The sequence below is a fragment of the Cebidichthys violaceus genome, unplaced genomic scaffold (assembly GCF_023349555.1).
Source record: "Cebidichthys violaceus isolate CVI_PGR_0920_01 unplaced genomic scaffold, fCebVio1.0.p SCAF_7, whole genome shotgun sequence".
Lineage (NCBI taxonomy): Eukaryota > Metazoa > Chordata > Actinopteri > Perciformes > Stichaeidae > Cebidichthys > Cebidichthys violaceus.
In genome coordinates this window covers 9,903,705-9,922,158 of record NW_027176927.1, presented here as the reverse complement: position 1 = coordinate 9,922,158, position 18,454 = coordinate 9,903,705, and the positions used below count along the sequence as shown (strand labels likewise).

Sequence of the window (18,454 nt, the reverse complement as noted above, 5' to 3'; positions counted from 1 at the left end):
TGAGTGAATCAAGCTTAGAGAACACAGGAACTACATGAATTCATAAAAGATTCACCTTGAGGCGTATGTACCCCCCACCCACCAAACACGCATGTCATGCACAGCATCAACCCCACATGCAGCTGTCTATGGTGTTCTGCTCTGTTCAGTGTCCTACCATGTCGCTTGCTGCCCGACAATGCAGGAAAACATACCCATGAAGAGCTTTTGTTCAGGCCTGACTGAAAACTATGCTGTTCATGAGCTGCAATTTGGCCGAATAATTTGTTTCTCTGATGAAAGCTTCCTCGTAATTTCTGCCTCACTCCTCTGCTCAGTGGGAGACGGACAATTTGCAAACAGCATGAGGAAAGATGTACAAAGATAACACACAAACAAATCATCAATTTGATCTAACTTAAACATTTAGAAAAAAAAATCAATTATGTGATTCCAACTTAATAAATATAAACTTTTTTTCTCGTTCGTAATGCAAATTCAATCTTTACAGCCATCCAAAAATATAGTGCTTTCCACAAAACAGTTTTAGCTGCAAGTAAGTCTATTTATTAGGGGCACTTTCATGAGAAAGGATAATAATGCATTTGATATCATAAATTATTTACTGTTACATCAACTGCTCAAGCAGGCAAAAGCAGGAGAGACACTTTGCCAACACTTCAGATGTCATCAAATTTTCTTTTTTGGTTTTTACTCATTATCATCAAGGAGTAGGTCCGTACCAACTCATTTTCTTTCACAGCTTGTAACTGAACCTTCACTTTCCTGGTGCTGAGCAAAGCTCAAGACATACTTGCTGACAGAAAGTAAAGAGAAACATGAAGACCAAATTTGGAATTCAATTTAAACTGCTGATTATGCTATGGATCAAGACCCGTCAAATTAGATTATAAATTATAATTTCATGATCTAATTTTCACTCATATTTTTTTTTTTAGAATATTGATTTGTTTCGTCCGAACAACTGTCACTGTTTCATATATTTTCAAAAGAATCTGACCTTAAAAAACAAACAAATAAATACATAATTATTATCATTGATCAGAGCGTGGCAGTAGAGGAAAGAACAGGGGCTCACTGAAATGATTAGACATATTTTGGTATAAGAAGAAGGTAGAGTGTCTTTAGCTTTTGTACTGCAACGTATTCCCTGGTTAAACAGAATAATTAAATTTAATTAAATTAAATTAAACATTCTGGTCTCTGCATGTTCAAGTGGTATTTTTTGTTTCTTCCTTTATTCACAATGCGGTAAACAAAAAGTAAAGAGTTCGAAATTTTCTGTAATTCTTTATCAGTCATCCCTCTGTGCCTCCATGCATGTTGTATGTATTTTACATAGAGCAGTTCATGACACAAGCTGTGTGGAATAACGGTGGGTTTCTCAAAGTTGCAAACAAATGAATGGATTTCCAGAAATCCACACTTCCTTGAATTAAGGTTGACAGTAATACCTGAATGCTAGCTTATTACTGTCAGATAACAATTTAACAATTACAAAATGTCTTCTGCCATCTAGTGGTATCAATAGTTCCAGAGCTCTTCACAAAGAAGGTCCAGAGGCAGAGTGAAGCCAATAAAAGTACTCATATGAGGATACAGGGTCACAGAAGGTTGGAGTCGAGATCAATGGCGTCTCAGTCGGTCCATTAATCCATGCGTGGCCATCTCGCACATGACCCACTTTGGCCACTTACCTCCCATCAGCAGTGCATGGAGCTGGAGGAGCAAGTGCTCATCACAGCCCCGTCATTCCCAGTCCACCATCTTGCTCCGTTCAAGCTTATTAAGCAGGACTTTGTCTGCGGAGAGCTCATCACGGGGAGCTAACAATGTGGACACATCCGTGGGTCAGGTCCAGCACCCGGCGCTCTGCTGTCTGCTGAAGAGAACCAGGTTGGGCTCCTTGACCCGCGATGGGAGGTGAGGGAGGGAGGGGCTGCTGTTGTCGAGCAATGACAGTCTTCATGAGCACACAAGGAAGTAAAAAAACACCTTGTATCTATTCAGCAGGGTCCAAACAAACGAGGACGCATTGTTTCTTTTTCAATAAAAATAATGACACACCTTCTGAGGTTCCATCTATTAAGATGGCAGGATGGCTGCTTCTCTTTTTCATCACTGAATCGAACTCTTTGGACTTCAGATAAAACAAGACTTTCAACAACTCTGCTCTGCAAACCTGTGACTTGCATCGTTTCACTATTTTGAAAAATGTCAGAGACCAGTTGATGAATTGACTAACTAAGAAAACAATTGACAGATTAATGGATGATAAAAAGATGTTTTGTTAGTTACAGCCACTAGCTCAATCCCTCCTCTCCATACACCTCATATATGTCGGCGGCATGGGGAAGAATATGACACAAATATCATGTTAATTTGCTTTTGAGACTATTTTGCAGGTTACTGAGCAGTACAACCAAACAAATTTCCCTATTTAAAAAACATAGCCTTACTAGGTAACAAAACACCAGATCAGATTCAGTTTTTTCTTTTCCCCATATGTACTACTGAATTAAGTAGACCCACCACACGGCACTTTAAAAAACAACATCTTAAATATGGTTGGCCTTTTCTTGTTATTTCCTTCCTCCGAAACAGTGAAGAGCACCAGGAGCACATGTGAGTTTTCATTCAAACTAAATTATGACTGGTGTGTTAACTGCATGCCAAATTAATCAGAGCACACAAGGCCAAATTGCCTCCTAAGTAACCGGATGACGGTCGATGACAAACAATGCGGCATTTAAAAGGCTATTTTTTTAACACAGTCTGGCACAGCGCTCACTCCACATAGAACACCGTGGCTGCACTGCATCACTTCCAGCAAACGTCACAGAGAAAAATATTGTCGTTCACTACCAAGCCTGTATTTTTTCTCCACTCCATGTGTGGAGAGCCTAAACGGTGACCATGTCTGGGTGTGTTTGACCTGTAATCCCTGGTCGACCCTGACTCTGGTTGTTTAAAGAACAGAGAGCAAGTTTACTGCGTTTGGGAGATTTTTATAAAGTAGCATTTAATGCGTTAAATAGCGAAACTGCTGAAAGAGACACACCTTTGCTTTCTAATTACCTTCTATTCTGTCCATGAAAGAATTAAAAGCAACATAATTGACAAGGCACGAGTAATTATGAATGTTTTAAGTAAAATCTTCTTGACAAGCTCAGAGGGAAATTTAAGATTTCAACAATTGGCTGCCAAAAACAAAGGGAGAGTATCTTTAAAAATGCACTTAAGTTCTTTAGAATATCTACAAAAACTACATATAAGACAACTGCATGTAAACTGTCAAGCATAAAACAGTGAGCTTTTTGCACTCTTTCATTTTCAATACAGCATTTATTAAAAACAGCATCAAAATGTGTTGATGTTAAAAGCTGCGTCGTCCTGTCATCCTGAATGAGACACTCTCGCTCTGCTGGAAGCAACACTCCGCCTCTCAGAGTGGAGGGTTCAGAGTCTTTTTCGCCGGCAGAGGGAGGAGAGAGATTAGCCTAAAAGACAGCTCTATTAGAGACTTAACCTGGGCTTTGATCATTCCCTGAGCTCCCCTTCAGATCAGCCTGAGCAACAGACGGCAAATCTGACAGGCTCCTGCTCTACCCACCACCACCACCACCACCACCCCCCATATCCCTCATAATGTAGCCAGGCGTCACTGTGATCAAAGACCCTTTTCTGGTGACTGAGGGCTCCCATCTGAGTCCCCACAAAAGAGAAGACTGGGAGAGAGAAAGTGAGACTGTCAGACTGAGTGAAGGGGAGTATTTAGGGGCACACATATGAGTACACTATGCTGGAGTCCAGAGACAAAAAAAGCATATGTGATGTTTATTTTGTCTCCGACACATCCTCCCTTCCTCCTTCACTGTGCATCTGGAGTGCAGCATAATGACTTGTGCCAGCGACTCTCCTCGACCGTCAACCGTGATTAGTACGAACACATACACTGCTATGAATGCACAGTACAAAGCAGACAGATAAGAGCCTATTCATTTGGGTGCTGACTGGTCAAATAGGGAACATTGAACAGAAAAAAGAGGCCTTATTCATAAAACTCATCACTAGCAGCAGAGGATTGCACGACATGCTCGGCTCTGTAATTTAAGCTTCTTCATGAATTGGCTGAGGTTGTGATTTCCTGAAACACACCGCGACATGCATATTCTCTGCAATTACCTCAGTGACAAACAGTACTAATCAACGTGTTAGTTAACACTGAATATGGGTGAGTAGTTAGTAAGGGTGAGAGAGGGCACATTTTTTTTCCGATCTGGGTAAATCGTTGTAGTCAAAAATCTTCAAAATCCTACACTTAACCCTCCATTCTAACACATTTGAAATATTACAGCTATGCAGGCAGCTCTGTGGGGGTTAAACTGAAGGTTTGTCAGGCCCCTTGGAGTCACTTTCTAACACACTGGGTATTCCAGCACACGGCCACAGAACACGTGGTCAACGTTTTAAATCACACTTGCTTAGGTTTAGAAAAAAAATTAAGATTGGGCTTTAAATAAGTATGTAAACTAAGCAAACAACGTAGCGTACGAAAGTACGAAAAACACGCCACAACCATCACTTACGTATCAAAATAGCACTTTGGTACACAAACACCGGTCTCTAACACATGTCTCCTGGTTGAAAGTCCTGTGTGTATTTGACCCTCCTGCCCTGGGTTTTACTGTCTTTATACAACATCACCACACTGCTGGAGCCTTTTTCCTGATGATCTAATACAGACGCAGATGACTTTACATCGTATACTTGAAGGCCTAGTGCGCCGGTGTCAGACAGAGGGTGACAAAGCGTCGGTATTGATGGGATGAGAACGGGCTAAAAGACGTCTGCCTCATGGTGCCGCTAGAGGTTAAGTGAGGGGATCACCAAAGTCAGCTGGATTCATCCTCTGGGGAACAAGCAATTTCATGACAACCCATTCCGTAGATATTTCAATATTTTAGTCTGGAACAAAGTGGTGGACCAACCAACTGACTGACATTTGGTACCTTGCTACCTGTATCAGTACAGAGACGTAGCTGTGTGGTTTAGACTGAATAGTTAACGCCGTGAATGACCAGAGAAGTTCGCTGCTGACGAAGTTCACTGCCAGAGGAGAGAAATGAATCTCTTCATCATGTCTGACAGCATCTCTTCACCGGACTGTGCGAAGGCCCATCAGTTAGACGTGAGACTAAATTAGCTCAGAACCAGCGGCCTTCCAACCAAAGTTCAGAGCTGCAGTTTTCATTTTTTTCATACCCCTTAAAACTAATGAATAGTTAATGGTAAATGCCACTTATCACTAAAGCTGTAGGCTTCTCACAGATCAGCTGTCTCTGCACAAAGTCTGATCCCTAGAAATGACAGCAGATAACGAAGAGATTGGCCCTGCCTCCACCACTTTCTTTTACACAGAGCACAATCATTCATGTACACACAGCCGTTTCAAAATGTCTCTACTCCTCTTATGACCTGGGTGAATGGCTGCTTCCTCACTTCCTACTCCCCTTCTTTTGGTGTCCTTTCTTGGACCAAAGACCCAATTTGAACTTGGGTCTTCAGTTTCACCTCAACTACACACCTGTAAAGTTTCCTGACTGCATCTTGCACGGTTGTAACGTTTTTATAAGTGATTTAAAGACGAAACAGCCCTGATCAGGTAATTCCATAGTCTAGGAGATCTGACTGCAAAGGCTCCATCCCCTCTGTGTAATAATGTGGACCGGGGAACAAAGGGAACACCGCATCAGAGGATTTCAGGGAGGCATCTTGTAGAGGCCTGTTATATGTGGGGACTGTGGAATATTTTGTTCCCATTCATTCGCTTAGAATAATTGGCTCGAAAATGGATGAAATATTCTATTATTTGATCAGAAGACACGGTTTTGAATGCATCTGGTGAGTTCCTTTGTGCGTTTTGAGGTGAGGTGGTCCGCGGGTGTCATTTCAGCCAATGACGTCACAGCTTTTTGAATCCAAGGATATAGCAGAATTCTTCAGCTTCTCAATGATGCACATGGATATTATTGAGTTGTACAAATGGCTCTTTGTCTAGCCCACAACATGAAACATGTGTTCATTGTCCTTGCCATCTATTCATCTCAAACTTCATGTGCACCGCATCTCTCCCCATCTGTCAATCTTTTTCTCTCTTCAACACACACACACACACACACACACACACACCTCCTGTTTGGCTGGGAACAGGTTTTGCCTCAGGGGCTCTGTCTTGACTCATACCCCATTACTAGGCTAATGGAAGCAGTGAGAGGATCAAATCCAATGCTTTTTACATTGCTTAACCCTCATGAAAACCTGCGACCTCTGCACAAGAGCAACCACACACACATATACACATGCTGGGAGTAATTGTATACACACAGCCTGTGTGTTTTGTATATTTGTACTTACGTACAGTGTTGATTGCTTGATTTGTTTATTTCTTTATGAATAATAGATGTGTTGTGATGACTGGAACACCTGACTGATTACTTGCCTTTACGTAGGTAAGTGGGTGACTTCTGAAAATCATGCAAGCTTTCATAAAGACACAGTGTTGACATGCGACTGATATGAAAAATACTTGAATGCTGCTGTTATTCACTCGCTCACCTTGATGACCTGAAGCTTCTGCAAATGATCAATACAGATGTTTGTTTTTTTCCTCTTTTATTCCTTAACTGATGTTCTAATTTCTCTTACCTACACTCTGCCTCCATCTTTAATTATGGTCTCTAGCTTAACCAGACTTCATCAATGTGAAATCTGCTTGCCACACAGTGAAAATAGATTCAATGCTCATGCTGTTGCTGCAGAATTGTGAGATGCCTCCAAAAAATAATTACAATTTATTGATACAATTCACCAAAATAATACAAAAAAAGTATCAACAAAAGATTTACTCTCAGTGTCTCATTTGTTTCCCTACAATATGCTCCCGGCAACAAAAGCATGAATAATGTTTTCATGGTTTAGGAAATGTCAGTCAGTTTTATATGTGTATGACAATGGGTCAAGGCCGCGATGTGAAAGGTGTTTTGTAATGCAACCCGTTCTAACCAACACGTCAAATACCAACGCTTGGTCTGTGGCCCTCGGCGTCTGATAACGACACACCGAGGCACCCTTTAGAGCAGAGGTCTTCAACAGGGGGTCCGCAAAATTTTTGGTTGATTAGACAATTTTTTTCCCAAACATGAATCTGTCCATTATAATAATAGTTCAGTATTGTATGCAAGATAGGTATGTTTATGCATGGAAGTTGCACTAATAGGACATCACTCATTTCCGTTTCCACATTTATGTTTAAAATAAAAACATCAATTTGAATAGCTTGTATGCGTGATTATCATGCAAGGTGTGTTTCTAAATGGCAGCGGCACGGCCACCCTACTCACTGTACCGTGCACATGTTTAAAATAAATAAATAAAATAAAAACATGAAGATATGAACCTGTGTATTATTTGAATAGCTTAGTATTGAATGCACAATAACAAGGTATGTTTATACATGGCACTAGGCCCAGTTTAATATTAAACACAATTTTATACAATATACTGTATATAGTAGGGGGTCCCTGCTGCATCTCTCTATCAGTTTGGGGTCCTTGGCCTGAAAAACGTTGAAGACCCCTGTTTTAGAGTCTTCATGGGGCGCACCAGGCTTTAAACTAACGCCAATGTAAACAAACCCACATCCTCATTACACACTCAGAGCAACTATCCTAGTAAAAAGAGCGAGAAAGTCCTTGCAGGGCTGGAAGGAGGGGTGGTGGATGGGTCAAACAAATACAAGACTCTCTACCAGGAGACCACTATTCATGTCTTGTGCCAAACTAAAAGTAAACGTTGACATTTTTTATGTGAGTAGTTAGTGACGAGACTCGCTAGTCATGTGAATCGTTAGTCAAGTGAACCTCAAACACACTCTTTTCCTGAACCTCACTAAGTGGTTTTGTGGCAAAATTTCCTGTGAAGAAGGAAGTTCGTTTTGAAAGGAACACTATGCAAACGTACATTGACAAGCCGTCCTTAACAAAACTGAGGCTAGAGGAGAACTTAGAGGGTCATAGTTTAAAACTTAGGAGCACCAACCTATTCACCAAATACCGACACTTGCCCCTCTGCGTCTGACACCAAAGCACGGAAGCACCCTTTAGCATCCGTATGAGACCAGGCTTTCAACGCACACCAAGGTAAACCCATCCACGTCATTAGTATAGAGTGCTGGAAAGTTGAGATAGGTCTCACTTGTCTTCATTGTGCATCTTCTCAGATCTTCTCAGAGCTCTTTGGACTTTCCCAGTGTGATGTTTGTGTTTCATTCTAATGCATGTAGTCAAACTAGCACAATCTATACGTGCTACATATAGGAGATTGTAAAGGGCATAAAGACAATCAGTATTTGTCCCTACCTACTGGCTGGTAGCCCTGCCTTGTAGGACCTCCAAATGGGTTGCGACTGCCAAAGGAGCCTCCATCAATGGACCCATACGACATTCTGCCTGATGGTTGGTGGCGTTGTCAGCTGCAGGCTCCTAGGGAAGGAAACAAATCTGAATTTAACAACAGAACACATTTCATTTCCACTTTGCACAATGTCTGTCTAGGCATAATTGCTTGACATGTGGCATTACAAGAGACGGACTGTTAATGGAGGTTTTACCAGGGCTCGTACCACACAGATCTACATATTACAAATCACAGCATTCAAAAACAATATGTATGTAAAATCTTCAACATCACCAACATTCTGAGGCTTAAATTTTGTTTTTTAAAGCTTGACGTTGCAGCTACCACCTTTGTGAGTTACTGCAACCCAAAAAACGTATTTTAAAGGGAACTACATCAGAGTATTTTTGGGCGTGTCCAACCATAACTTTCATTCGGGGAAAAAAAACTCACAAGCACGCCCCAAAATCAACGTGATCTCACAGAATTACTTGAAATGACTACATCCTCTACACAGCACATTACGTGGTTGTGACGCGTAAACAATAAGGTTAGGTTTAGTAAAAACATCATGGTTGGGCTTACAACAAGTACTCAAAGTAAGTAATATACGTAAACACATCATGAAAGAAACTTCACAATAACTCAACAAAACTTTGGGGCACCAAAACTAAAACCAGCCTCCTGGTTGAAAGTTCAGTGTTAGTTTCCACTGAAGAGCAGACAGACAAAGTAAGTGGCTAGCTGGTTAACAAATAGAACATTTAGCAGCTAAAGAGGAATATTTTTTGTTGTTTTTCTTTTCTTCAGGAGTTGGTGGAGACCATAAAACTGCTAAAAGACAAATAAGTGAACACTTAACTTATGAAGTGGACACATACACAATTTCAAATGTTGCTCCTAATGTTGCTCGGTGTTTGCTAGGTGTGCAGGTATGTCATCGTTTGCTAGCACATTAGCATTAAAGGCCCTGGGTCCTGTTTCAGAGCAGACAGAACAAACTTCATCAAAATTCAAAATACATCATTTACCAGACTTATTTCTTTTCAATGGATGATACATTGGTGGAATCTGACTGTTTTGGTATACAGCCTACATTTTGAATATATTGGTCCATAGTTAATCTGACAATAATAAAACATAGGGGCCATTAACTGAAGATGACAAATATATTTGACGATTTAAATTTTTTTTTGATCAAATAGAGTCATTATTGCAGATATCAATATGGATCCTGGCTCAACAGCATTCAGTGGCTTTATTTCAGAAGTCAATGAAATGCTGTTAAAACACATTCAGACTTTACACAGCCTATTTAAAAAACTCTCTTTAAAACTACATTCTGCAGCTGCACTACGATTCTGCTCACTCCAACAATATTAACATATAATCTCCAATATTATAGGAATTATGTTCTATCAGGGACAGCTGTCTGTGTACACAGTCACAGAAAAACATACAAAACAAAATTGACTGCCAGTCATCATGCAGTCTGTGTCAGTCCAAAATGTCCAAAATTAGACATTTCTGTGAACTTTTCATAAAAAGCATATGGTCACAGTGCTCTTGACCACCGCATTCTAATCAGTTCAACCTTGAGTCCAAGTGGATGTTTGTTCCATATTTGAAGAAATCCGCTCAAGTCGTTCCCGAGACATCACAATAATGGGATGAACGTGAGGTCACAAACACTGAACTATGAGCCTCAAAATCAAATCAGTTCATCTGTAAGACCAAGTTGGTGTTTGTGCAAAAATTTAAAATATTCTGTTGAGGTGTTCCTGAGACATAGCGTCCAGGAGAATGGACCGGACAGACGGCCACCTGTGGTGACCTCTCAGCGCCCAAGAGCCTGCCCTCTAGACCTTATCCCCTCTCACCTACTTCAGTCTTTCCTCACCCCCCTCATCAATACCTGTGATCCTGCCAGTTGGCTTGCTACTCCCTCAGTACGAAGGGGGCTCAGCTACTGCTCAACAAAGTCATGGCTGTTTGCTGTCCAAGCTCCACAATGGTGTAACGCACAACATTTATTTCACTATGTAATGTACTGAAAGCAGTTTAAGAATTGAATTTGTTAATCCTGGATGAAGTTATGTTGGGTGTGCTCTTATTTTGAAATAAAAGCAAAATAAGTAGAAACCGTGTGCCTGAATCCATCCTCTTTGAAACAGATGGAGGTGTTCTGCTAACATGCTGCTCATGCTATGCATCCTGTGTTGATCAGGGGGCAACCTATGGTTCTAAAAATGAAGCTAACGCTGAAGTGCCTTAAATGTGCATTCTCTCTAGTGTCCATCAGGGGGCGACTCCTCTGGTTGTATAGAAGTCTATGAGAAAATGACTCTACTTCTCTCTTGATTTATTACCTCAGTAAACATTGTAAACATGAGTTTATGGTCTCAATCTCTAGTTTCAAGTCTTCTTCAATACAGCATGATGTTCATTTAGTAAATGATGGTCCATTTAGAGTCAAATAGACCATAAAGCAGGGTATGCTTTAGGGCGGGGCTACCTTGTGATTGATCATCGAATTTGAACCCTTTCACAGTGTGTTTTCAGTTCATCAACGTTAATTGTAACATATTGGTTGCCTTAAAATAACTTATTCAGTATTAGGTTGTACTTAGCTCCACACTCCTGTCAAAAAAGATGACAAAGGCCAAAAACTAAGATAGCAACACCAAAACAGTGACAAATCGAGTTTTCAAATCTGTAATCCAATGGGTGACGTCACTGTGACTACATCAACTTTTTATTTACAATCTATGTTGTAGACGTGGTGTAACGGTGGCTACAGGGGCTTAACCCTTTAAGGTTTAGTTATAATGTCACAATCAAACATATTTGTGTGATTCTGTCAGAAGAAATTAAATTAAACCGTTGGAGGCATCAAGCATGTACAGTCGGAGCTATTGTAACCAGTGAATATTTCGTTGTCCGCCTCTTTAGGATGCTAACCCCCTTACACAAGGAGAGGAGAGGAGGATACAGAATCCTCATCTGAATACTGCTGGAAAGGTCAAATCATCATGTGAACATGTGTTTCACCCGCGGCCACAGACACACAGATGAAGCTCTAATCAACAAACCCCTCTCAGTGCTTCAGCATCTCTATCAAAGGTCAGAATATGATACTGGTCAAGCAGCCAATGCTCTTCCCCCACCGTGAAAGACAAGCATTCAGACAAGCGGGAGAATGTGATTACACTCCAGAGCCTTCGTGCAGCCAATTGTTGTGCTGGAGCCAGTGAATCCGGCCTATAGGACTGGCATTATGGGCACGAAGGAGGACAGAGGAGCGGACAGAGGAGCGGCCAGAGATTCAGCGGCCGCCCATTACAGGGAGACAGATTCACTGGGCCACGAGAATGTTTAATCCGATTAATTTTTAGGGAGAAGGGAGATTAATAACTTTTGGCAGTCCATAAACAATCTTCACTCTGCTTAAATTCAGGCCCAGTGACTGTGCCTCACTTCCCCTCTGAAGTGTGGACACGCACCGCTTCTATCTGCTTACAAGATGCACACCCATGGATGCACATGCACGCACACGCACACACACGCACACACACACACACACACACACACACACACACACACACACACACACACACACACACACACACGCGCACACACACACACACACGTAGCCTTGCCCTTCATTTCTGTGTAGAATTATAAATCCCCCTGGTTGTGAAAGTGAAAGTCGGGGTCATTAGGGGTGATTCAAAAAAAAAAAATAGGTATGCTTCTGTCCCATTACTCATGCACTCGGTGGCATCGTCCCTGGTGATGTCATCAGAAATCTGTCCTCTGAATCCCAACCCTCTGTCGAAGCATCGTCCCCATATTTGTAATGGATGGTTCTCCAGGTGGGTTTGGGGGAGTGCCAGATACATCGCGGTAGCCTCTCGCCTTTACAGCGGTTGAATTCATGTTACTGTTCATCAGCCCTCAACATCTGAGGTTAGTCAGGCTGAATACACAGTAACGCAGTTATCTGCAGGTCGCTGTGTTGTGTTCGCTGCCACAGAAGAGAAATTAACCATTTTAAATAGAACGGAGTGGTAATTGAGTGGTATTTTAAATACCACTCAAAGTACTTGAGGTGTAATGTGGTTTCCCAGTTTTCGTTACACTTTGCGTCATAGAACCCTCGGGACATTCGTGACGAGTCTTCAAAACACGGTAAAGCAGCGTTTTGTTATCATGCGACACAGACCTGGAATAACTTTCCACATGACATTCCAGAAATGCTCAAAACATTCCTATTTTAAGCTGCATAAATAACAAAATCATTACATATATATATATATATATATATATATATATATATATATATATATATATATATATATATATATATATATATATATATATATATATATATAACACTCATAATATCTATAATATCAATACAAACCAAAGTGGCTCCATACTGACAATAATAGATCAAGAGGAGTTAAAGCTCTTTATCTCAACTCTGAAATATAAGAATCCAGCAGTTCACCTGTTAACTCCTCTCCTCCCCTAAATATATGTCTGTTAAAGCAATTTTACAGCACATGCAATGCAACTGTTGGATGGAGACCGTGCTCGCTTGTACAGACAAAAAAAGGCCCTTACACTGGCACACAGAATAGAAGTGAGGCAGAGTAGTGTGCACCCCTGGGCGACACTGCAGGACACAAAATGACAGTGAATACAGGCCTGGCAGGGCAGAGTGACTGGACCCACAGCTACTCCCCACCCCCACTGGTTTTCATTCAGTCCCCCACTCTTTTCACAGCTGCCATTATCAGCAACACAAGGCTTAGCTTAGCCAGAGCAGGCAACTGAGCAGAAATAAGCCAGCGCTCTGGACACAAATGCGGCGTTTATCACAAACAAGCAAGGGCCAACCTGTGGCAGGGCTGTGTGTTTGTGTGTGTGTGTGTGTGTGTGTGTGTGTGTGTGTGTGTGTGTGTGTGTGTGTGTGTGTGTGTGTGTGTGTGTGTGTGTGTGAAGGTTGGATTCATTTGTATGTTTTTGAAGGATGACTTCAATATTTCTAGAAAGAAGGGAGCATTTTGTAGTTATTCAGTCCTTTAATGTTCACCCATGTTGGGACTTCACCATGTGCTTGAAACAAAGGAATGGGGCCTACCTGGCATTTAAACAGCCTGATTTGAGTTAAACCACACCAAACTTCTATTAGACGTCAAAATGTGTGAGATTTGGTTGAAAGCACATGCCTGGGGTCTCATTGGATGAGGGCTATAGGCACCACTAGGCATACTATAATACGCCATGACGTCACTGTGACTATAAACAGCTCTGTGCCATCCCACGTGATTCGATTCATACGTAAGGGGGCATCAAGTTCTACGGCCTGATACAAGGCAACCGCTAAGAAGCAATCTCAAAGTAAGGCTACGTCCACACTTCTCCATTTCCATTTGAAAACTCATATGTTTTGCTACCTTTACACTGAGCGTCCACACTGCGCCGGCGTTTTCGAGCACCGAAAACGGACGAGTTTGAAAATGCTCCCGAGGACGGAGAAGTTTGAAAAACGGATACATTTGGAAATGATCACACCCACACCCACGTTTGCTACTTGATTGAGTCATGACGTGTCCTTCCCTGATTCGTCACACCCATATCACGTGACCGGACATCATAAACAACAGCATTGATTACCGATCGACTACCAGGTTAATTTAACACAAACAACTGATTACAGGTGTTGTGGACCGTGTTGTCTTTACTAGCAGCTGTTGTTCAGTTAAAGTCTGCATGTCTGCAGAGGACGCAGCTGTTGATGGAGCGATTAGCGAGCGACGCATCAGACCTACGGAGCGGCCGTCTGAAGTCACGTTAGCGGCTTTAGAGAGGACAGACACAAAACGGAGGACTTTCCTGTCCTTATTAATGCTTATTTTGTTCTGCACAACTATTGTGAAGTCCGCAGATAAAATGTAAAGGAACAAAAGCAGTCATTGCTCTCCAGTAGGACAGAGACTTCAGCCACCAGCAGAGCTACGAGTGAGAACAGACAACAACAAAACCGAGAGGAAACGAGTGAGAGACGTGTGTTGACCACATTTATGGACTCATAATCTAGTAAACCTTAATGTGTTAATGTGTTTAAGTGTTCATTTTAAAGTACATTTTTGATGTGAGAGAGATAGAGCAAGTCGCAGCGCTGTAACTAACATTACGTCTGAAAAATAAAACTTCTAAAACCTTAAGTATCAAACACAACTTTCCATTATTAAAGACTACTTTATTACTCTGTCGTATTTTTTTAAATAAGCAACCAATCTACTTCCTGTTTACATCAACAACCCGCAAGCCCCGTGTACGTGAAGAGTCACGTGATATTTGTTTTCAGGCGTTTTCGTCTGGACGGAGATCATTTAGAAAACAATGCTGAAACGCCATGTGGACGGAGCTCGTTTTAGTTTTAAGTAGTGTGGATACTTGAAACAGTAGTGTGGATGTAGCCTAAGAAGCTTTTGTCTGAGCAGAGAAAGGTCACAGTGTGTTTGTCACTTTGTTTCCGTTTTGTTTAAAGCTTAACTGTAATGTTTCCGTTTTATTGTGTATTTCTACGGACCGCTGAGTTCCGTCAGTGCTGTGTAAAAGGTAATTGTGTTTGTTTCAATGCTATTGTAAGAGGGCTGTTCCATGCGGCTATACTAGTGTTGTGTTTAGATCAGCCACCGCGAGTACAGTTGATGAACTGTACATTATCAGTTAAAGGTCCAGCACCACGGCTGCTGAGTCTGAGTTCGCCAGTCGGGTTTCTGTGTGATAAAGTAACAGTTGCTGTACTTGCTGTACTAGATTATGGCTGATATTTTTCTTTTTCTCTCACTTCCTCGCTACCTCCTCTCTACCTCCATAAACTGATTGTCTCTCGAAAACATTCATCACTGTAGAGCTGTCGAGTTTGTATTCCACGTGGTTAGCCTAGCTTAATAATTTAACCACTGATTCTCACTGGATGTACTTTTCGCTTACCGTTCTTTAGCTTTTCCAGCCCAAATTACAGTTAATCCACTGCTTCACATCATCCGATGATGGGAGTATATGAAGACGTTTCTGTTGGTTCTTGCAGCCACCAACAGATCATGTAGTGTGCTTTGCTTGATATTAATTAGATGCCATAACACCTGACCATTTATTTTTTTTAGAGGTGATTCTACGGCACAGCAAACCACATAGGACATCAAGTGGAGCTGCATGTCTGACTATAACGCTGTGACATTTTCTGAAAGATGGAGAAGGAGAAAAAGAGAGAGGATGGTCTTCTCTCATACGTTGGGGGTCTCGAGACACACCAGGTGTCAAAACTCTAGAATAGCAAGTTTGGACCCAAAGGCAGAAAACACTTATTAGGAGGCAGCAGGTGCTGTTCAATGATTTAATGACGAAAAATAAACTTACAGGATGCAGTCCAAAAGCAGGTAGGCTACAGAGGCAAATCCAAAAGCAAACCAACAGACTAACTGGTAACAGGCCGGCCTTCTTCACACTAGGAGAGAAGACAAACTGACAATGAAACTGAGGACGATCACAGACTAAATTTCAGGTGGCAACCTCCGGTTCTGAAAAGTAAAGCCAATGCAGAAGTGCCTAAACCTGCATTCTTTCTCATGGACATAAGGAGGCGATACGGCATGATGTTCATTTTGTGGATTAGGGTCCCATTTAGAGTAAAATAGACCAGTGTATGCTTAAGGGCGTAGCTACCAGAGCCATACACAGTGTTTCTCCTCAGCAGTCCATATATGGTCACTTCCCTTCACTGGTTGCCAAAAAAAAAAGATGGAGATGGACAAAATCCAAGATGGCGAATGCCAAAATACAGAACTCAAAGCTTTAAAACCGCCGTCCACAAACCAATGAGTGGCGTCACAATGACTACATCCACGTCTTACATACAGTCTATGCTGAATACAGAGGGGAGGGGAGCAAAGTGATTACACACAGGTGGAACAAATCTGGGTGGGGCAAACACACAAAAGCAGGAAGTGACACCAGACGTGACAGATTAGTAGTATGTCAGTAAATGTATCAAAATAAAACAGGAAACACTAACAGAACCATGGCAGGAAAAGGAAACAGACAAAACACTAGAAAGGTGCTCTCAGTGGAGTGCAGATCTCCACCAGGTGTGTCTACAATGACTACTGCTGTGGTCGACCACTTCATTCAAACTGTAAAACAAGCTGCGATGCATGCAGGCGATCGGCTCAGTGACCACACTAAGACATGCCATACAATCTTGGCAAAAGCTAAATTTGAACTCACCAAGCAGTCTGTTCGCTTAGCAGCCACTGAGTTGCAACAAGGTGCAGCAGTGTTAGTACTGCACAAGCGGATTCAGAGATCTACTCAGCTGTGTTATCACCAGCAGCCCCCACCAGCTGGGCTGGTTAAGTGTAGTGAGTGAGGAGTCAGCAGGCAGTCGATGGCAGAATAAAACAGGCAATAAAAGGTGTTTTGAGAAAGTGTGAGTCACTGCAAGAGGTCCTTGAGCATGCAGCCATAACTGGGCACCTACAATATGATGCTGTTTGCTGAGGCAGAATGCGAGATTAGCTGGACACTCACTCACTCACTCACTCACTCACTCACTCACTCACTCACTCACTCATGAGATAAACAATCGCATGATTGAAGGAATAAAGAACACTGACAGAATATAATGCCGCTTAGTCTTTAAGTCCACCACGGACACATGTTTATGTTGTAAAGCGGTGAAAATGTATATTTTGCATAATAAGTCATTGATCTTTGGTCTACACAAAAAACCTCAACTCTCTGATTGACATGGCAACAATAAACTGACAAATAAAAATGATAAAGAAACTGTAAAGACACCACCCCAGCAGTTCATGACAGGTAAACAGAGCATATCAATAATTGACCACATCTAAATGAGCATCATCAAAATCACAGGGCATTTATGTTCCATAATGTTATCATAATATTTTCCAGGCATAATATTCATTTGTGTGCTCAACCTTTAGGTATACTGCATGTTTTCTGTACTTACCTAATTGCATAATGCTTCACATTATTGATGCCAATTCTCGAAAGCATACTGTATGATTTTGATTATTAGCATCCTTACTGGCAGCCGTTGCTTTCTATGCATTTTATTACATTATGAAAATTTACTTGCAGGTGCAACAGTTTCCAAATATATTCCAAGACAGGAAATGTCTTGAGAACATTTTTTTTTAGTTTTCAGGGGTTTTCCGACAGAGGTCTGAAAAGTTATGTTGTAATAACTTGCACATAAAATGGATGGGGGCATGTTGTGTCGGGTTTATCCAATTAGGAGTTCATATTTTGCTATTCTCTCAGGTGAAAGATTTTAGGAATAAATTACTTTGTATGTGCTTCACCAACCTGACCTCTACCACATTTTATATAATCTGAACAGTGTTTTCCTTCAAAGTGTTTTTTTTCTTTGATAAGTACACAATTATGGATCCTGCTAACCCAAACATACCAAAAATCATGATAAAAGTAAGGGCCCAGGTCTGTAAAGTACTGCCCCCTGCAGCCAGTTCCTCTAAAACATCACATTTTGACACAGTTGTCAAAACAGTGTCTTTTTAAAACACACAACTGCTGCAATAATAAATGCAAGCGTGTAAATGTTCAGTGTGATGGATTACCAATTTCAAGAAAATGTCATTGTGCTTCAAGTCAGAATTTAAAGTAGAGTGGGGTGATGTGAAATCCATTAATTCCATGACACAATTGTCACTCGCCATAGCAATGATAAATTGAATATAGATTTATTTTCTATAGTCTCCGTTTTTGCAGTGGACCTCTGAACTGTAAAAATAAACATATGCTCTGTTTCACATCTCTTGCAATTATCAAAATAAGTAAATTATAAACATTCAAGAGCTTCAGAGGTTCTCAACATTGGAAACTGTCATTGAATAAACAATCGAACCACAAGGTCCGTTATGAATATAAATAT

At 41.3% G+C, this 18,454-nt stretch overlaps 1 protein-coding gene across 1 annotated transcript in view; it reads right to left on the bottom strand.

The window, feature by feature from the left end:
• Nucleotides 1–18,454, bottom strand: part of tsnare1 (T-SNARE Domain Containing 1) — a 161,267-nt gene that overhangs the window by 114,441 nt on the left and 28,372 nt on the right. The window contains exon 2 of the mRNA XM_068735802.1: nucleotides 8,421–8,543. Within this exon, the coding sequence (XP_068591903.1) occupies nucleotides 8,421–8,505 (85 nt within the window). The 5' untranslated portion in view covers nucleotides 8,506–8,543. The remainder of the gene's footprint in view (nucleotides 1–8,420; nucleotides 8,544–18,454) is intronic.